Raw genomic sequence first — 21187 nt, 5'->3', positions numbered from 1 at the left:
CGAAGTACGCATGCGTGCGCCGAAGCGGTCTCTGGGGGTACTCCTCCCCCAGAGTCCACCGAAGCGGTCTCTGGGGGTACTCCTCTCCCTGAGTCCGCCGAAGCGGTCTCTGGGGGTACTCCTCTCCCTGAGTCCACCGAAGCGGTCTCTGGGGGTACTCCTCTCCCTGAGTCCGCCGAAGCGGTCTCTGGGGGTACTCCTCTCCCTGAGTCCACCGAAGCGGTCTCTGGGGGTACTCCTCTCCCTGAGTCCACCGAAGCGGTCTCTGGGGGTACCCCTCCCCCAGAGTCCACCGAAGCGGTCTCTGGGGGTACTCCTCCCCCTGAGTCCACCGAAGCGGTCTCTGGGGGTACCCCTCCCCCAGAGTCCACCGAAGCGGTCTCTGGGGGTACTCCTCCCCCTGAGTCCACCGAAGCGGTCTCTGGGGGTACCCCTCCCCCAGAGTCCACCGAAGCGGTCTCTGGGGGTACTCCTCTCCCAGAGTCCGCCGAAGCGGTCTCTGGGGGTACTCCTCCCCCTGAGTCCACCGAAGCGGTCTCTGGGGGTACCCCTCCCCCAGAGTCCACCGAAGCGGTCTCTGGGGGTACTCCTCTCCCAGAGTCCACCGAAGCGGTCTCTGGGGGTACTCCTCTCCCAGAGTCCACCGAAGCGGTCTCTGGGGGTACTCCTCTCCCAGAGTCCGCCGAAGCGGTCTCTGGGGGTACTCCTCCCCCAGAGTCCGCCGAAGCGGTCTCTGGGGGTACTCCTCCCCCAGAGTCCGCCGAAGCGGTCTCTGGGGGTACTCCTCCCCCAGAGTCCGCCGAAGCGGTCTCTGGGGGTACTCCTCTCCCAGAGTCCACCGAAGCGGTCTCTGGGGGTACTCCTCCCCCAGAGTCCACCGAAGCGGTCTCTGGGGGTACTCCTCTCCCAGAGTCCGCCGAAGCGGTCTCTGGGGGTACTCCTCCCCCAGAGTCCGCCGAAGCGGTCTCTGGGGGTACTCCTCTCCCAGAGTCCACCGAAGCGGTCTCTGGGGGTACTCCTCTCCCAGAGTCCGCCGAAGCGGTCTCTGGGGGTACTCCTCCCCCAGAGTCCACCGAAGCGGTCTCTGGGGGTACTCCTCTCCCAGAGTCCTCCGAAGCGGTCCTCCGAAGCGGTCCTCCGAAGCGGTCTCTGGGGGTACTCCTCTCCCAGAGTCCTCCGAAGCGGTCTCTGGGGGTACTCCTCTCCCTGAGTCCACCGAAGCGGTCTCTGGGGGTACTCCTCTCCCTGAGTCTTTCTGAATGCCATACAGTGGGGTTGTTTCTGGTAGGGCCATCCAATCAATTTCAGCAAACATCCCAGAATGATTCAATGCAAAACAGTACCAAACACGCATAACTATCTTATTCATACACTTCAGTGTATATATATATATATATATATATATATATATATATATATATATATATATATATATATATATATATACACACACACACACAGTATACTATAGACAGAGAGACAGAATATATGATAACTTCTATTGTAGTCAAACAGCAGGAACCTCACTATGGGTTAACGATATCCCAAATTGAGCAATATGCTGTCTATTTGTTTATTGGGGTGGGGGTGGGGGATTTAATTTAAATGTCAACTTGTGCTTTATAAAGCTCATTTCTTTAGAGCTTTGTTGAGTAAAAAATGCATGTAGGTGTGGTGAAAATATATAATGTATACGGATGTGAAATGTGAAGCCAAACCTGACAAATACAACTTGATCTCCATACAACATGAAACCGCTGTATTTGTTTATTGCGGGGATCAACTTGTGCTTTTTAAAGCTCATTTCTTTTAGAGCTTTGTTGAGTAAAAAAAATGCATGTGTTGTGTAATTACATAATGTATATGGATGTGTATATGAATATATAAATAAAAACGTGAAGGCCAATCTGACAAATACAGCTCTTGATCCCAATACAAAATGAAATGAAGCAACTTTAAAATGTAAAACAGAACCCTGATAAAGTAGGCAGAGCTCCTCTATTGAATATGAGGCGAATGTATTGAACACCTCATGTTTCTTTATCATCCATACCTCGATAAAGTTTCATGTCGGCTGAACAAAAGAGAGTAAAGCCTAATTAACTGAGCTGCAACTTTACATGACAAAAGCGCAACAGAATTAATGACAACATATATATATATATATATATATATATATATATATATATATATATATATATATATATATATATAAACGTCCGAGCTACTGTAAATGAATGTCAAACTAATCCATAAGGCATCACCACATCACAGGAACCAGCCCCTCCCTCGCATGCGATAGGCTCCGCGCGCAACCTGCAGAGCGTGTGCGCAGTGGCGAGATTGGCGTCCTCGCTCTGGCCACGCCCACATTGCTGCTGTTGCCTCGGAAACGGGGCGGGGCTAGTGCTCTGGCGAAGCAGGTGATCGACGTGATTGGCTGACGTGTCGGATGATGTCGGAGCGTGCCATCGGTCCATCTGCCTTAGAGAGCGGCGGAGGAGACTCTCTCCGTGTGTCCGTCTGAGCTTCACACCGGGAGGCTGCAACCTGGTCGCCGCCGCATTTACCACCCTACTCGTGCCGGCTCAAGGTAAGTGAAGGCGTAACTCTTCATTTAAACGTTATGGTTTTAAATATATACGTCTGTTGACATTTGGCCTGCGAACGAGCCGGTACGCTGAACGTCAAAAACGGGACCGCGTAGCCGCAACCAAGCCGCTCCGCTACGGCAGACAGAAGGGCTGCGAGCCGCTGAACCGCCAGGGTGAACACACTGCAGCCTTTATGAGATAGACGCAGTTATGGGTAATATTATGTGGTTTACCTTTTAAAAGTAACAACAACACAGGGGAACACCTCTTAAATTATTATTATTATTATTATTATTATTATTATTATTATTATTATTATTATATTATTATTATTATATTAGAACATGAGCTTCTCTCTCTCTCTGTCTCTCTCTCTGTCTCAATGAAACCAGAGAAGTCTCAAACTGATGTCATCAAATATTAAGCTGCTCTATAGACAATGAATGGGGGATGGATCTCCGCTCTCTTTTTTAAATACCCACATGTGCTTTATTTTGTTGGATTTGGGAGATTGAAATGTAGGCTATCTTCTGACCTAAATCCACGATTTGAAAATGTGATTTTTCTAAATAATTAATACAAAGATATATATCTTTTTTTCAAAGTGGTTTAGATTTTTTTTGCTCCTTGCTCGGCTTTTCCTCGAATCAAACTCATCAAAATAATGTTGTGCGTCCCGGCCGGTGTGAAATAGTCTGTCACAGCCGCGTTGCACAGGTTTAAATGAGTGACAGTATCGGAAGAATGGGGATCGGCTGTGTCATTCAGCTCCTGACAAATCACAAACATTCAAACAACTTTCGGACATCCTTTGTATGGAAGAAATGAAAAGGTGTCCCGTAAAGTTGAAGTGTAAAACGTAAAATGTAAAACATTTCTCTCTTCCATCGTGGTTGTGCTCATCGATGTCCTGTAAAGGTGTGCGGCTGACATCGCTCTACTTGTGTTATTCCTGTAGCTCCCCTGTTGCACCATGCTGACCGGTCTGTTCCGCATGCACGGCCTCCTGGTGGCCTCCCACCCCTGGGAGGTGATCGTTGGCACGGTCACCCTCACCATCTGTATGATGTCCATGAACATGTTCACCGGCAACGACCAGATCTGCGGCTGGAACTTCGACTGCCCAAAGACGGAGGAGGTGAGTGGACGACATGGTGTGAGGATGTCTGTTATCTGTGACGGTGCATCCGCCCCCCGACTAGTTTCAAACAAGCCTCGGGCTGGCCTCCCACAGAGTATATGTCACACTTCAGTGACAGTATATAATAGTAGTAATACTAATACACTCTATGTATTCAGCCCTTTTCAATTGCAAAGGTTACAAATTGCTTTGTAAGGTAGAAATTATGACAAATAATTTAAAATGGTTAAAAAGTTACACAACATTGAGCAGAAAAGCAACATAAGAGGGAAAAAAATATAAAATTAATTAAGAGAATATATATATTTCTACTAACCTCACTGCTCTAAAATAGTACCCTTATATCTATTAGAAATAAAAAATCCTTGTCATGACCAACAGCTATAAATCATGCAAAACATAATGCAGATTTTGGAATGGTAGAACTTTATTATACGAAAAGGTATATCATATTTATAACTATGTTTTCATTTGTCCATAATCAACTGAAATCAACACAGGGAGTGGTTCCGCCATGTTTCTACAGAAGCCCAGAACGGACAAACCAAACAATGGCTCTAGAGAGAACCTTTCACCTTTTCACATTACCTGAAGGCCACCGTAGTTCTCAGACTCACGTGTGGCGGTAAGGCGAGCTGCAGCGTGCAAAACGTGGCGCCGTCCGACTGCCGTTGAATGGACGAACAGCATTTCCTGCGGTTTCTCACTCGGCATCTCACGTCAATCGGCCGCTCGACGCCAACAAATGCCACACCCTTTTAGACTTTGTGCCAGACTAAGCTGCCCGTCTAGTTTCAGCTACGAGAACCAATCTGAACTTCTGAAGTCTGAGCGAGAAAGGATATTTCCCAAAATACCTTCTAGTCTTCCAATGGTCTTTCTGCTAAATATCTGTGACCTTTTTTCTTCTCTTTTGACAGCAAATTCTGAGCAGTGACATCATCATCCTGACCATCACACGCTGCATTGCCATTGTCTACATCTACTTCCAGTTCCAGAACTTGAGACAGCTGGGGTCCAAATACATTTTAGGTAACATATTGATGGGCACACACAATGTGTACAAGATGCCGTGGATCTTCTGGCTGTAGCGGGGTTTCTAGCCAGCCAGCTCGATGCATTTGAAACACACCTGACTTCCTCTGTTGCAGGCATCGCTGGCCTTTTCACCATATTCTCCAGCTTCGTATTCAGCACAGTGGTCATTCACTTCCTTGATAAAGAGCTCACGGGCCTCAAGTAAGGGGGCACTTCTGCATGCACACTGTCCCTTTCTCAGCTTCTTTGTTAAGAACCAACTCCCGCTCATTGCTGTGCTCTGTCCGGCCCTCCAGCGAGGCGTTGCCGTTCTTCCTGCTGCTCATCGACCTCTCCAAAGCGTGCGCCCTCGCCAAGTTCGCCTTGAGCTCCAGCTCTCAGGTATGACGCTCACCATATTGCATACGTTTGGAATGAGATCCAGCAGTAGCCCTGACTGAGTTTTCGTGCTGTAACTTTTTCAGGATGAAGTGAGGGACAACATTGCCCGTGGCATGTCGGTCTTGGGACCCACCTTCACTCTGGACGCCCTGGTGGAGTGCTTAGTGATCGGGGTGGGAACCATGTCAGGTACTTGCTGCCATTAGGGAGTTTTCCTTGCACCTTTACACCATGACGTCACTGCTGGGTGTGTCGACAAGAGAGAACAATGACTGTTGCTCTTCTGAGCCCCGAGCAGTTTCAGGGTGTTTGTTTGTGCGCCTGTCACGTTGTACCCACCGTGACCTCGTTCTACCACTGCAATACACAAGTCAACACCTCTGTGGAAACAGCACAATCATGGCTGGAACTTGAGATGTAGTTTTGATGTAACTGATGTACAAAATGGATTGTTGTTATATTGTATGTCATCTTAGGTGAGCACCCAGCAGCCGTGCAAAGTACAAGTTTTAATGGCATAAAAAAATGACCAAACAATAGAATTATAAAAAACAAACAAATCTGGACTCCAAATGCTATACTTAGACACGTGGCTGTCGGTCCCAGCCGAGTCATTCATGGCTTCCTATTTGCGAGGAATGTTTAAATCTTTTTCTTTTTCACAGGATCTGCTCAGTGCAGTGATTTTGATGAAATGTCACCGTTTTCGAGTCGGTTACGTTTCCTGACTGATGCGTTCAATGACCGCTGGAATGTTTAAATTCTGATACTGTCTGTTTTTCAGTTTCAGTCTATAATAACTGGTGTAATTTCGAGGACCTGTCCCCCTCGTGATTTGGTAATTCTCATGTGTCTTGTGTCTCTTCAGGTGTGCGGCAGTTGGAAATCATGTGCTGCTTTGGCTGCATGTCTGTCTTGGCCAACTACTTTGTGTTCATGACTTTCTTCCCAGCGTGCGTCTCACTGGTGCTGGAGGTAAGGGTCCAGTGTTTTCATCGTATGCGTGTACATGTACGTATGCACAATGTGTGTGTTAATGTCTGTGCTTTGTTGGCTGTGCAGTTGTCCCGCGATAGTCAGGAGGGCCATCCCATCTGGCAGCTGAGCCACTTCTCCAGAGTCATGGAGGAGGAGGAGGACAACAAACCCAACCCCGTGACCCAGAGAGTCAAGATGATCATGGTAACGCATCTCTTCCTTTTCGTTCTTTCTCTGTTTTCATTTCAACACAACCGTGATTTCTGATCTCTGCTCCGCGTGCAGTCTCTGGGCCTGGTGATGGTTCACGCCCACAGCCGCTGGATCGCCGAGCCCTTTTCCATCAACACCACGCCGGGCGTCCCGCAGGTCGGCATGGAGCTCGACCACCTCTCGCCACGGAGGATCGAGCCGGAGAGAACGCTGTGGCACTTCTACCTCACCAGGTGAGGCTGGCGATATGCTACCTTCCTGCAGGGCCTTGTCATGCGTGTCCTTAGAAATGAATGCTATATTCATCACAGGTGGACTGAAGAATAAGGCTCATGCGGAAGTGCCCTAGACTCTTCCGGTTGCAAAAAGAAGTCTGGTTGTATAGAGGTCTATGAGGAACTGTCTCTACTTCTCTCTTTATTTATTCCCTCAGTAAACATTATAAACATGAGTTTATGGTCTCAATCTCTAGTTAAAAGTCTTCTTCAATACAGCGTGATGTTCATTCTCTCAAACTCAGGGCGTCAAATGTGTCTTCACTGTGACTATGTTGTCTTGTATAGAGTCTATGTTATGCATCCACAATACACAGTTATGCTCATGAGCAGAGGAGACCGTATATGAGGATGGGAAGTAAGGGGAGGTCAGAACTCCAGCGACTCTTGTAGTTCAAAGTAGAAACGTAATCAACATAACAATGATAATTGTTATGTTTAATTATCCTAATTATTTCCAGATAGGAAACTGGTCATATAAAGAGACATTTAAGTCAATAGTGTCTCTACAGTTCCTCATCGTATGAACGGAACCTCAAAGTGTGTATTTAAGAGACCGAGGTCAGTGTTGGCTTCTGAAATCACTTCTAAAACGACATTATTATGCCCCCCCACCCCTCCCCCATGCAGGATGATAACCATGGACATAGAGCAGGTGATCTGTCTGGCTTTGGCCCTGCTGCTGGCTATCAAGTACATCTTCTTTGAGCAGTCCGAGATGGAGTCCACGCTGTCACTGAAGAACCCCATCACCATGTCCGCCCCGGCCCTGACCCCCCGGCGGCCCACCGAGACCTGCTGCAGGAAGGAGCCGTGCCCTCCCCAACCCCTCGCCCCCGCCCAGAGCGTGACTGTCCCAGCGACTTTCATCAAGGCCGAGAGAGGTGCGTCTGACGACGGTGGTGACGCCGCAGCAGATGGACCGTGTAGCGCCGTGGTCTCCAACTCTGCCTTGTTTCCTCAGATGAGGTCATCCGGCCCTTGTCCGCTCCGGCCGCCGATCTCCGGCCGAAGAGCTTCTTCGTGGCAGGGGACGAAGAGGAGGGGCTCAAGTCCGAGACGGATCAGCCGAGCCTCCCCCCTAAGCCCAGAGACCTGGTCGAGTGTGTGGCCGTCCTCAACGACCCTGAGGTGAGACACCACACCACCGGCTAACCTGAACGGTTACTTCACCTCCCGAGCTCCCAAAGGTGTCGAGATGCGTCCCACCAATAAGGCGGCAGGTTTCGAGGCGGTTGTGTGATGTACCTACGGTATAATGAGCTTAGTCACTCCACTCTCGTCAAGGCTGAACCAATTAGAGCGTGACGCCACTAGAAAAGACTCTTGCTCTGATTCCGCCGGCTCCCTGGGGTCTCGCATACAAGACGTATCGGCCCACTGCTGCAAAATGTGTGGAAATGAATCACAGCGATGGCTCATGAAAATGAAACTTGCTCATATGCAGGCCTATAATTGAACAAATAACTCCACTGTAGCTTATGCCAACATATAGAATAGAAGAGCTGGCTTTGTCGGGTTTGTCTGCCTATCAATCTCCTCCACTGCGTTTCAGCACCCGGGACAGCTCCGCAATTACACACACACTCTATACACACATCAATGTGTCTGAGAAAAACTCAGAATAATGAATGTTGATGCATAATTAATAATTAATAATGTGTTTGGGATCTCTGGGCTAAAATATATTTAAAAACAACAACAAACCCATTAAAATTCAGATTTGGTTGATTTCCATGGCAACGCTCGGTAATCAACGGGTCAGCCTTATATCCATAAGCAACAATCATCGTGGGCTCCCATGCAAATACCTGTTAATATTACCGTCACGTGTGAAGATGTATCTGGGAGTTGAAGGGATTTTAATTTTGATTTCTTCTAATCTTAAAGTCAATTCCTTCACATTTGATTGGGCAGGTGGGCAGGTTTAGTGTAGCTGCAGATTGGCTCCACACATGCCTCCGCAATCACACAAAAAGGTGGAGATTGATTGATCGATGGATGGCTCTAATGATGTTATTGGTTGGCACAAGCTTACGTAACGTAATATTTTGTGTTTTACGGGATGAAAATAGTTTCAGTGGATTTCGAGGTAGAATCGCTGGCCACTGTGAGTCACAGTAAGTCACTGCATGCCTTTTCTCTTGCAGCTGGGGGCTCGTTTCCTGAGCGATGCGGAGGTGATGCAGCTGGTCAACTCCAAGCACATCCCCGCATACAAACTGGAGGCCATCATGGAGAAACCAGAGAGAGGCGTGGCCATACGCAGACAGATGATATCTGACAAACTTCCCTCCCCTACTGCGCTGTCCACCCTGCCGTACACCGGCTACGACTACTCCAAGGTAAAGACTTGTGTGACAAACGCACACACAAACACACGCACACACAAACACACAAACACACACACAAACACACGCACACACAAACACACGCACACACAAACACACAAACACACACACACAAACACACGCACACACAAACACACAAACACACACACAAACACACGCACACACAAACACACGCACACACAAACACACAAACACACACACAAACACACAAACACACACACAAACACACGCACACACAAACACACGCACACACAAACACACACACAAACACACGCACAAACGCACACACAAACACACACACAAACACATGCACAAACACACGCACACACAAACACACGCACACACAAACACACAAACACACACACAAACACACGCACACACAAACACACGCACACACAAACACACAAACACACACACAAACACACAAACACACACACAAACACACGCACACACAAACACACGCACACACAAACACACACACAAACACACACACAAACACACACACAAACACACGCACAAACGCACACACAAACACACACACAAACACATGCACAAACATACACACAAACACACAAACACACACACAAACACACACACAAACACACGCACACACAAACACACGTGCTCTGTGTGGCCCTCTGCTTCCCATTTTGACAACGTCTCTGTTTTTCCAGGTTATGGGCACCTGTTGTGAGAATGTGATTGGCTACATTCCCGTGCCAGTAGGCGTGGCCGGGCCGCTGCATCTGGATGGGAAGCAGTTCCAGGTTCCCATGGCAACCACAGAGGGCTGCTTGGTTGCCAGCACCAACCGCGGATGTCGAGCAATCGCTGTGAGTGTCCGATATATTGTTTTCCAAAGATACGGATAGTACCAAGGTGGACAAAATAATTGAAACAGTGAGGACGGCCCCTTTTATTCACATTCACATGAAACATTCATATTCAATTCAATGACTTTGACACATTACACAACTGTGTCAATCACAAGGTAGCCCCACCCTAAAGCATCCCCTGCATTATGGTCTGTTTGACTAAATGAACATCACGCTGTATTGAATAAGACTTGAAACTAGAGATTGAGACCAAAAACTAATGTTTACAATGTTTACTGAGGGAATACATCAAGAGAAGGAGAGTCATTTATATAGACTTCTATACAACCAGAGGAGACGCCCCCTGGTGGTCAGGAGAGAGAATTCAGCTTTAACACATGAAGCATAGACTTCTATACAACCAGAGGAGACGCCCCCTGGTGGTCAGGAGAGAGAATGCAGCTTTAACACATGAAGAATAGACTTCTATACAACCAGAGGAGTCGCTCCCTGGTGGTCAGGAGAGAGAATGCAGCTTTAACACATGAAGAATATACTTCTATACAACCAGAGGAGTCGCCCCCTGGTGGTCAGTAGAGAGAATGCAGCTTTAACACATGAAGAATATACTTCTATACAACCAGAGGAGTCTCCCCCTGGTGGTCAAAAGAGAGAATGCAGCTTTAACACATGAAGCATAGACTTCTATACAACCAGAGGAGTCTCCCCCTGGTGGTCAGGAGAGAGAATGCAGCTTTAACACATGAAGAATAGACTTCTAGCAAGGTAGCATGACACTGTAATATTGCCTCTTAGGGAGGAAGTCAGGATGGAGGGTTGTGTCAAGGGAGACACTGACAAACGACGGTGTGTCTTCCTGTCTTCATTCTGTGTGATAGGGACAGTGTGGCGCACTGTGTTGATCATGTATCACTTCTTCTATGTTTGTCCAGTTGTTATTAGATGCATTAATCCCCCCAAAAACGAGTTACACAAAAGAAAGTTTCTATTAATCCAGAGTGTATTCTTGCGATAACGCGCTAATGTGTACTGTATTTGACTTGCGGTCAGCTGGGAGGCGGAGCCAACTGTCGCATCCTGGCCGACAGCATGACTCGAGGACCCGTAGTGAGACTGCCCTCTGCCTGCCAGGCTGCCGAGGTCAAGGGCTGGCTGGAGAGCACAGATGGTTTTCAGGCCGTCAAAGAGGCCTTTGACAACACCAGCAGGTAAAGCACCATCACAGCACCAGGAGTCTGTGTATGGGCTCAGTGCCCGCTGTGTGTCTACACGTTGTTCTTGAGTGAAAAGAGCCTGTGGTTGCTGTTGGCAGGTTTGCACGGCTCCAGAAGCTACTGGTTGGTCTGGCTGGGAGAAACCTCTACATCCGCTTCCATTCCAAGACTGGCGATGCCATGGGGATGAATATGATCTCTAAGGTAATGGTTAACACTGGCTAAGTGTATTGTTTCCTGCCCATACAGCGTCCTCAGCGACCTTGTTTAAAGGATCATTCGGTCTGCCTGCAGGGTACGGAGCAGGCACTGAGCAGACTGCAGCAGCAATTCCCAGAGCTGCAGGTGGTGGCGGTCAGTGGGAACTTCTGTACCGACAAGAAACCGGCCGCCATCAACTGGATCGAAGGCCGGGGCAAGTCTGCCGTCTGTGAGGCCACCATCCCCGCTAAAGTGGTCAGAGAGGTAGGAGGAGCCGGGAGCCTACTGCTGTTAGTGTACAAACGGTGTGAGGTCGCTACTGCCATTAACCAATTCAAACCGTTTCCAGAATTCACAGCATGTTTTTATTCAATTCAATTCAATTCAGTTTATTTTGTATAGCCCAATATCACAAATTACAAATTATCCTCAGAGGGCTTTACAGTCTGTACACATACGACATCCCTGACCTTTGACCTCACATCGGATCAGGAAAAACTCCCCAAAAATAACCTTTGACAGGAAAAAAAATGTTATGCGTTGGTGTTTAGCCTCGCTTGCCGCACACAAATAGAGGCATTCATGAGGCGGTCTGGCAGCAATCTAACAACACTAAAAAATACATTTGTAGAACTGCAATTGCATTAAATCCTATTTTTACCAATATTTTAGGGCCATACATGGTGAGCTTCAGTCGAAAACCTCAATCAAAACTTCGAATGTCAAATTAAAAAGGACATGCAACGTCACACGTGGGCTTCATGTGAATGTGCCATTCACTCTGGGGTGAATATTATATTTCTATAGTGCTTGAGGTGTGATCTAAAACTAAACCACCATCTTATTATAGGCCGATCGCACCAAGACGCAAAACCATTGTTTTCCTATGCATGTTTTTTCGGGCACCGCTCGTCAATGTCACAATTGACTGACGGCAGCCAATCAAATCAGGCGAGAGGCGGGCTCTGCTACACTGACTTCCTGTTTTTTATTCCTGTAGATGTGGTTGGAACGGACATTAATATTAGGGATCAATGATATATCATTGATCCCTCCTCCTCTTCCACTTTCCACTTTCCCCCGTTATTTACACTTGATCGCCTCGTCAATTCCAGGAAATTATTGTATGTTATAAGAGGAGTGCAGCTCCTTTACGTAAGATCTCAGTATGTAGCCTAGTGTGTGTGGTCGACAGAGAGCGAGAGAGACGTATGCGCTGAGGGTTACCAAGTGTCTCTTATCTCTGGCATCAGGTCCAGCTGGATCTACTTCATGTTAAAAGCATGCACGTCTTTACGGTGAAGGAAGCGTGTGCGGCCCGCAGAAGCACACAGAAGGTCATAATCTGTCAACTCTGGGTTCCATGTCGTAACCCGCATGTCGTTGTGCTGCAGGTTTTAAAGACGTCAACAGCAGCTCTGGTGGAGGTGAACATCAGTAAGAACCTGGTGGGCTCGGCCATGGCGGGCAGCATCGGCGGATTCAACGCACACGCAGCCAACCTGGTGGCCGCCATCTACATAGCCTGCGGACAGGTACGCTAGTTCTATCGCACGCATGTTTGCCATGTATTCTTGTGTTTCCTGTATTAACGTGTGTATGTGTGTGTGTGTGTCCTCCAGGATCCGGCCCAGTCAGTGGGCAGCAGTAACTGCATCACCCTGATGGAGGCGTCCGGGCCAACGGGGGAAGACCTGTACATCACCTGCACCATGCCCTCCATAGAGCTGGGCACCGTAGGAGGAGGCACCAGCCTGGCCCCCCAGCAAGCCTGCCTCCAGGTACACGCACACACACACACACACACACACACACACACACACACACACACTATAATAAATACAACAACGTATAATTCCTGTTGAATGAATGCTCGTGGCTCATGTATCACAATGTATTGAGCTAACTCTGTGTGTGTGTGTGTGTGTGTGTGTGTGTGTGCAGATGCTGGGCGTGCAGGGAGCCTGTCTGGACTGTCCCGGGGACAACGCCCGGCAGCTGGCCAGAGTCGTGTGCGCCACCGTGCTGGCTGGAGAGCTCTCCCTGATGGCTGCTCTGGCTGCCGGCCACCTGGTCAAGAGTCACATGATACACAACAGGTAAGAGCAAAGGAACCTCCATTTATAGATGTTTTTATTGACAGAAACATCAATACATAAAAGATATGCCAATGGCTAAATGTGTTTTTGCCATATTGAATACAATGAGTGCTGTCAGTACTACAAAGTGTTGTAAATTAGGTATTGAAGGAGAACTAGCAATTGTCAACAAATCCTAACATTGCCTCCAAAATGCATGGGAGCTACAGCGTATAGATACTCTTTAATAAGGTAAAGAATGTATAACCAGTGTGTATTTGACACGCAGCGCGATGGGAACTGATCCAACTGTTCCGTCTGCAGATCCAAGGTGAACCTCCAGGAGACTCCAGGAACGTGCACCAGGAAGGCCTCCTGAGGGCCCGAGGGGAGCCTGGCCTTCTTCCGTGAACCCAGGTGACGGAGCAGTATGGACAATGTGAAAGGAACTAATCATTCATCAAGACAGCAGACCTCAGGCGTCTTCCATGTGCTTTCAAAGATGCTGGATATGAAAAGAGTATATTAATTTTCACGGGGCTCCAAGCAGAGCAGTTAATTACTACTGTCTTCTTTTACTTCCACATGCTGTCAGGTTTTCTTTTGGGGTGGGGGTGGAATGGACAATTTGGGTTAAAATTAAATATTTCCGCTGCCCTGTTGCCAAATGCAACATTGCCAACACAGATGCAATCGAATGCTGCCCACCACGGACTCTTCATCATTGCATGTCTTCATCGGGGGGTTGGAGAAGTGAACGAGGGTTCCTAGTTGTGAGTCCGAGGTTCAGCAACAGCGAGACGGGACAGATTTGCCACGAAAGAGTTGACGGGATGAATATATGAAAAAAAGTGCTGAGTTCATCTCCCGCACAGGGGAGGACAAAATCAGGGCTTGTGTGTCCTTCAAAAACAAGGAGGGAGGATGAATAAATAATGCTTCAGGTGCTCGTACAACTAAGGGGACCATGGGACAAAGTTTGTAGCCCGTTCATGTTGGATTATACTGTAAAATCATCATAAAGGAACAAAACCAGTGGCTCAACTGCATTTCCAGAACCCCCAAAAATGACTTTGAAGAACAGTGTTTAAGGTATGTGCGCGCGCGCGTGTGCGAGCGTGTGCGCGCACGTACTGCAATCCATCACACTGACTGCTTTCAGTCTGTGCGGTGATGCAAACAGTCCACATTTAAAAGTAAATTACGCCTGATTCAGCTGGTCCAATGGACCTTTGGGGGGGGGGGGGGCGGGGTTGTCTTTATCTTAAAACGTTTGCATCTTGTTTGGCATAAACCGTATGGAACGTGAAATCTTCCTCTGAGCATGAACTGTCTTTGTGAAATGTTAAGATGAAGCGGTATCTTCCTGTGGAATTAGCTAACTATTAACCGCTCTGTGAAAGTTCGACGGCACATTTAGCGAACATCGCTAGCTAGCATGCTAGCTGTGTAACATAGAGCATTGCACACATGGCGGTCCGTACATCTTAAAATGAGCTTGTCTCTGTGTCCTCGCTTTGAACACCGAGGGGCGACCTCCATACAAATACCGCGTGCCGAGCTACTCACGAAGAAAAGGAGTTGGTGCGCGCCGTTGATGCTTCAAAATGCAATGTGAAGTCAGTGATGGTGAGTCTTCCTTTTGTACCAGCGGATGGCAAATATTTTGGATATATATTTTGTAATAAACACAAACAGACTTTGCAACGACAGGTTGTGCTGTTTTTTGTATTCACAAATTGCACGTGAACAGGAATATATGAAATTTACGATGAACGTGACAGCGAATGCACCACACGCCGGCCTTGACGCTGAAGAGCGAAGGGGGTCATGTCAGCGGTCGATCCCTCGGCCTCCTCGGTGTCTGGAGCTCCCAGCGCGTTGCACCGCTCGTAGATTATTGATCACCACTGATTGTCCCCGGGGAAAAGCAAGGTCCTCCGTGTGGCCACATGAAGTGGTATTTATTCATCTTGTTGGGTAATGTATTATACACATTGATGCATTCAAATAAAAGATTTAAAAAAAAATCAAACTGCTTTTCTTGATCAGGGATACATTTATAATAAATAAATACAATTAGCCCATCATGCATTGGATTTGGTAATGCACTGCGTTCATTAACAGTTGTTAATTGTATTTTATGTATGCAATATGTATTAATAACTCATTTATTATTTATTGTTGCAGTTTACGATGAACACAGTGCATTACGACACATTTTGGCATTATCACATTTATTCCCAAAAATAAATAAATAAAATGCATCCTTCTGCCCAGCACTTCTCTCGTGCTTCTTCTTAAAGTTTAACAACTTCCATTATGTTCCATTTAACTTAAAAAAAATATTTAAACACATTTAAATAACAACCAAACTAATTTACTACAAATTGAAAGTAGAAGAGTGAAAAAAAGCTTTTTCTCGCATAACATGCTTAACAGTAAACGGATTACATCAGTCTTCAGAATCAGATCTTGACTCAGGTCGAAGGTAATCTATGATTGACAGCTAGTTGTGAGAGTTTCTCTTCCAATGGGATTACACAGCTCTAACCCCCCCCCCCCCCCCCCCCCCCCTCTGAGATCCTCCACTGATCTCCCGGTGCTCGGCCCTCACCCGAGAAGCTGCCGGCCAATCGGATGAGGGCCCTGCACATCTCACCAGCTGAGAGGGCGCTGATTGGCTAGGCGCCGGTTGGTGTGACGTCTGGCCTGCGGCTGTCTGTCAGACCACAGAGCCGGTGTGAACCACGAGGTTCTCCTCCATGAGCGTCAGGGACATCGTGACGTGGATGAAGAGGAGGAAGTCCTGCTTGTGGTTGTTTCAGGTGGACATGAAACTGAGACTGACATGAAGACTAGACAGGCCGCTTCTCTCTGCAGCTACTTTGTGTCTCGTCTGGTCGTTTTGCATCTCTCTGTAATACCTTGTTTTGTCTTGTGCCTTTTCTTTGGCCTTTTGTCTCTTTGTACACATTTTCTGTCGTTTTCGGTGGATTTTGTCTCTTTTCATTTCTTTTTTTGTTCATCTTTTGTCCCTTTTGGTCATTTTGTGTTTCTCTGTGGTCCTTTTTTGTAGAAGCGTCACAGGCCAACAGGGCCCAGACTGGCTCTTCATGCCTTCCATTGAATACACCTGATCGTGTTCTATTTTGGGGTAGACTTTATTCCACCGTTACATATTATTGAATAGAACAGTGGTTCTCAAATGGGGGTAAGCGTACGTGAGATTTAAAATAAATAAATGTTAAAATTAGCATCCATTCAAAAATCCTCCTTCTCTGCAATGGCTGATCAAAACAAAGCAAAGTAACAGACAGGAGAAGAGCTTGATCACAGCAGTCGCCTCGCTGCCACCAAGCACACGTTTCTCACTAACATGTAAGTGCAAAAGCACAGTTCCATATAAATAATTGAAAAAAATATATATATATATATATATATATATATATACACACACACACACACAAACACTGTGTACAAGCTGTTGTCTTATTTTACAATGACATAATTTACTAATAAAGTGATTAATTTTCTAAGCCTGCAACGGATGAAATAAATACAAATAAGAGAAGAAGAACTGAGGGAGACCAGAAGAGGTGGGTTGTACCTTCCCCTCCACCAGGTGGCAGTGTGGCGGTGTACCGATGCACACGAAGAAGAACAAGCAAAACAAGACACGGGAGAGCGCGTGAGCCTGTGGTGTATTACGTGATGTTTTCCTTCACTAAAACGCACTGTATTTATTCGCACGTGACACGTCACCTCGCGAACACGCGGCTGAGCATGGCCACTCCGCGGAGCAGCAGCAACCTGTTTCACCAGGTAACGTTAGCGTGGTGCTATGTAGCCAATGTTAGCTAGCGGCGTCACCTAACGCCAGTTGGCTAACGTTAGTGGTTGCGTAATACAGCGCACGAGCTGCATATTAACGTTATTCAATATTCCAGCTCAGGGGCCTGTCCCCCCTGCCGGGCGTGTGTCCGCTGCTTGCCGTCCGGCGACCTCCAGACAAAGTGAGTTCCGCTTCCTGCTCCCCAGACTCCGTTCAGAGGACCGTTTACCGACGTGCACGAAGGCAATGACTCGGCACGTGGAGCCTTTACAACGGTCAAACGAAGCTGTCGCACGCCATTCCCTTGATATCAATGAGTTTGAGATGAAATGCCATGAACACATTATCAAGTTGTAAAGCACGTTCTGCATGGCGCACAGCAGCAGACAATACAAGGTAGACTTGTGACTCCAGTTGTTTCCTGATGCCAGAGGTTGGAGAGCAGAGCGGATGGAGTCAGGTGGAGCAAGAACATCCACCTGACGCCACTGCGGCTGGAGAACCCTACCACTGTGCAGACAAGGTGACCCAGCCTTCATCGTCACGCTTCACCAGTCCGGAGGTAAATGTTTTTAAACTGATGCGTGGCTTTGTGTCCCCCCCCTCCACAGCGAGCTGTCTGAAGGCGCTTATGACAAGCTGGCGGAGAAGACGCTGGACGCCCTGACCGATTACTTTGAGGACCTGACGGATGAAGCGTTCACTGGAGCAGACTACGACGTTGTGTACTCCGTAAGTCTGGATATTGCCTGTTAGCTTTGGATCGTCTGACTGCAGTGCTCTTTGTCTTTAGACATGACAGAACAACAATAATCAAGACAGTTCAATAAAGTTACACTACAAAGTGCTATCAGTGAAGCTACATTCTCTCTCCTGACCACCAGGGGGCGACTCCTCTGGTTGTATAGAAGTCTATGCTTCATGTGTTAAAGCTGCATTCTCCTGACCACCAGGGGGCGACTCTGGTTGTATAGAAGTCTATATAAATGACTCTACTTCTCTTGATGTATTCCCTCAGTAAACCTGAGTTTATGGTCTCAATCTCTAGTTTCAAGTCTTCCATAAAGCAGGGGATGCTTTAGGGCGGGGCTACTGTGATTGACAGGATTCTCTAAGTCGGTCCTCCATATTCCAAATATGGTCACTTCCGTTAATTCGGATGCAAAAAAGCCAAGATGGTGACGGTGAATAGAGTGGCATCTTTTCCACTCCAGCAGCTGTGTGAGCCGCCTCACTACATGGGTAACCTCCATGCTCTCGGCCTGCTTTTAATATGTTTTTATTGTCTATGTTGTTGTGCCTTCTTAAAGTACGTTTCTTGTGTTTAAAAACTTCATGTAATTTATTGGCCCTTGTTGTTATAATTATTGCCATTGTGTCAATTCAGTTTTCTTATTACTACTGTCAAGCGCTTTGTGACTTTTGTGGTTGTAAAGTGCTATATAAATACATTTTACTTACTCAAACAGTACAACAAGCAAACAGAAGTGCACTCTAATCTACAACAGTAAGGTGTTCACACTGCAGCCTTCCAGAGTGACGGCGTCTGACACCACATGCATTAGCCTCACTGTTAAGATACTTACTCATAGCGCTCTTACTACTTGAGTCGCTGCATCTCCCGACTGGTTCAACAACACCGCGGTTGGATTTCAGCCGACGTGCACGCATTCCCTGTAGACTTTGATGACGGCACAGTAAAACCTTTGCAGGTAGTCGGAGAACGTGTTCTCATGGCTCGTGGTATCCCGGTTACTATGAATCCACCTATACGAGGGCTCATTCATTTCCTCAGGAAACTGGAGCCACTCAATTCCTAGTTTGTTTCTCTAGATGAGTTCAGAGGTCACTGTGCCCTCTACCTGGTCGCCTAAAAGATGTACGATCTGATGTGAAAGTATTTTAAATAATTTTGGACTTATTCTTTTTTATTATAGGCGTCTAACTAGTTACATCATTGTTTTATCACACATATCTGAGCATCTCATGCTTCTGGAAATGTTTTTCCATAAAAAAAGTGCTAAAAATAATAAAAAGAGAGCTACGAGCAGTTTACTGCGTGTGAGAAACACACAGCAGAATCAAGAGCGCTGCACCGTTGCTGGCTAAACAAGAGCCGGGGGCATTGCAGAGGGCCTTGGAGAGGTGCTGGAGTAAATCTCCATGGAATAAAAGGTCAACTCTTCACTTCCTCTTTTTGGTTTCAAACCTTTAAGTGCAATCCTCCATCTTTCAGACTCTAGCCCTGTCACATCTTCATTTTTTGCATCCAGTGAATGTAAGTGATCATATTTGCAATGTGAGGAGAGCGGTAGAGACGCAGTATTCAGTTCTGGTGTCGACCTGTCAATCACCTTGTAGCCCCGCCCTAAAGCATCCCCTGCTTTATGGTCTGTTTGACTCTAAATTACCATAATTTACTAAATGAACATCACGCTGTATTGAAACTAGAGATTGAGACCATAAACTAATGTTTACAATGTTTACTGAGGGAATAAATCAAGAGAAGGGAATTTAGTCAACCGAAAGCCCTCTAAAATGTATTAATATTGAGGTTTGTCCTTTGGGTCCCGTACAGAGTGGAGTGCTGACGGTGAAGGTGGGCAGAGACCACGGCACCTACGTCATCAACAAACAGACACCCAACAGACAGATCTGGCTTTCTTCTCCCACCAGGTGACACACACACACACACACACACACACACACACACACACCTACCTTCTCAAGGCGCCTGCCTCGGCACTCTGCAGCACTAGCATCTGTCTGCACAAAAACATCCCAACTCATTATCCTCCAGCTTTGTGATTAGATTAAACTTTATTAATGCCGGTGGACATTCTTGAGCCACAGTTTTATTAAAGATCCCAACAGGAGAATGTCAATAGAATTAAAAATAAAATAAAGTCACACAAAGTGAGTTTGCATAAGAGTGCATTAAAATACACATTTGAGTTCCAGTGAAATCCATTTCCCAACATTTTAGTTTGACTCGGTCCTAAAAAGTGGTCTGATATTTCTTCACATTTACTATAATGGATGAGCCCCTGGAACAGTGACATAACAATAGCATATTACTATTTATTTATTGACATATTATTTCCTCCTCATCAGACACCCGCTGGTCACCGTTATTCATATTTGTAATGCGTGACATTGGTACAGGTTTTCACACGTATATTCCCATCATGACGACCATACTTTTCACTCTACCTCTAATGTGTCACCTGTTTGGACTGTCATGCTGACACAATAGTAAATAAATACATAAATGTAGGTCATCTCAGAGGTTTCTTTTTCTTGAAAAATAAAATCTGAAACGACAACGTCTCAGCTGATTCCCTCGCGTCTCTCGTTGCAGCGGACCGAAGCGCTACAACTGGACGGGGGAGCGCTGGGTGTACGCCCACGACGGCGTGAGCCTCCATCAGATGCTCTCCAACGAGTTCTCCGTCATCTTCAATACAGACATGGACCTATCCGGCCTGCCTTACTCCTGATGTCCCACACCTGCACTCAGTCCACCGACAGCGACTCATGGAGCAACTACATTGTGTGTGTGTGTGTGTGTGTGTGTGTATATACAACAGTTATATTTAATAAGTGATCTCTACGTGTTATCTACATGTTCTATAATAATAATATGTACATATGCATGTTGATTTCATTAAATATTTTTAAAATAATATTGATTTTCTTTCCAACCCAAGACGTGACACGCGATTCTCAAACTGCCATGTATTCTTTAGCATTGCAGCATTGCATCCAGGAGGTACGAGTTATATTTGCTTTAATTAGTTTCTGGTACCTTTTTTTAATGAACCGTGGTCTTAAAGAGACAGGCGCTGAAGCGGAGCGTTTCAGTCCGTCATACAGGTCCATCCACACAGGCGGTTTGAGAACACATAGTTTTAGTGTACGTTGAAGCATGAATACATGTTGAAGTAGAAGATCCAACATACAAGGTGGAGCCTGAATATGAGCATGACATGTCTCCTTAAGTGGCCTTTAGTTAGAAGACTTATTAAATACTTTCTTTATTCAAATGTTTT

The 21187-nt window shown here is 46.6% G+C and overlaps 2 protein-coding genes across 2 annotated transcripts; both read left to right on the top strand.

Annotated features, from left to right (window-relative positions):
- The first annotated feature begins 2421 nt into the window (after positions 1–2421).
- Positions 2422–15010, top strand: LOC117736344 (3-hydroxy-3-methylglutaryl-coenzyme A reductase-like). The gene is made up of 20 exons (XM_034541627.1): positions 2422–2593; positions 3553–3732; positions 4656–4767; positions 4887–4974; positions 5070–5154; positions 5238–5343; positions 6023–6129; positions 6217–6336; positions 6418–6578; positions 7251–7504; positions 7585–7751; positions 8771–8965; positions 9646–9804; positions 10858–11015; positions 11120–11225; positions 11316–11486; positions 12617–12757; positions 12845–13003; positions 13167–13321; positions 13625–15010. Exons 2-20 carry the CDS (start codon positions 3568–3570, stop codon positions 13677–13679), a joined length of 2664 nt encoding a protein of 887 aa, XP_034397518.1. The 5' UTR covers positions 2422–2593; positions 3553–3567; the 3' UTR covers positions 13680–15010.
- Positions 15011–16919: 1909 nt separating this feature from the next.
- Positions 16920–20808, top strand: fxn (frataxin). Its single transcript, XM_034542712.1, has 6 exons — positions 16920–17125; positions 17251–17316; positions 17567–17658; positions 17747–17867; positions 19714–19811; positions 20497–20808. The coding sequence occupies exons 1-6, from the start codon at positions 17015–17017 to the stop codon at positions 20633–20635; spliced, it is 627 nt and encodes a 208-aa protein (XP_034398603.1). The 5' UTR covers positions 16920–17014; the 3' UTR covers positions 20636–20808.
- The last annotated feature ends 379 nt before the right edge of the window (positions 20809–21187 follow it).

Source organism: Cyclopterus lumpus, chromosome 9, assembly GCF_009769545.1.
Source record: "Cyclopterus lumpus isolate fCycLum1 chromosome 9, fCycLum1.pri, whole genome shotgun sequence".
In the NCBI taxonomy this organism is placed as follows: Eukaryota; Metazoa; Chordata; class Actinopteri; order Perciformes; family Cyclopteridae; genus Cyclopterus; species Cyclopterus lumpus.
This window is presented reverse-complemented; position numbering and strand designations above follow the sequence as displayed.

Bases quoted from the DNA above. Each gene is read 5' to 3' on its own strand.
- LOC117736344 (XM_034541627.1), top strand. From the start codon at position 3,568: ATGCTGACCGGTCTGTTCCGCATGCACGGCCTCCTGGTGGCCTCCCAC. The intron at 6,337-6,417 runs GTAACGCATCTC...CTCCGCGTGCAG, and splicing joins AGAGAGTCAAGATGATCATG to TCTCTGGGCCTGGTGATGGT. The intron at 8,966-9,645 runs GTAAAGACTTGT...CTGTTTTTCCAG, and splicing joins CCGGCTACGACTACTCCAAG to GTTATGGGCACCTGTTGTGA.
- fxn (XM_034542712.1), top strand. From the start codon at position 17,015: ATGTTTTCCTTCACTAAAACGCACTGTATTTATTCGCACGTGACACGT. The intron at 17,659-17,746 runs GTGACCCAGCCT...CCCCCTCCACAG, and splicing joins CCTACCACTGTGCAGACAAG to CGAGCTGTCTGAAGGCGCTT. The intron at 17,868-19,713 runs GTAAGTCTGGAT...GGTCCCGTACAG, and splicing joins ACTACGACGTTGTGTACTCC to AGTGGAGTGCTGACGGTGAA.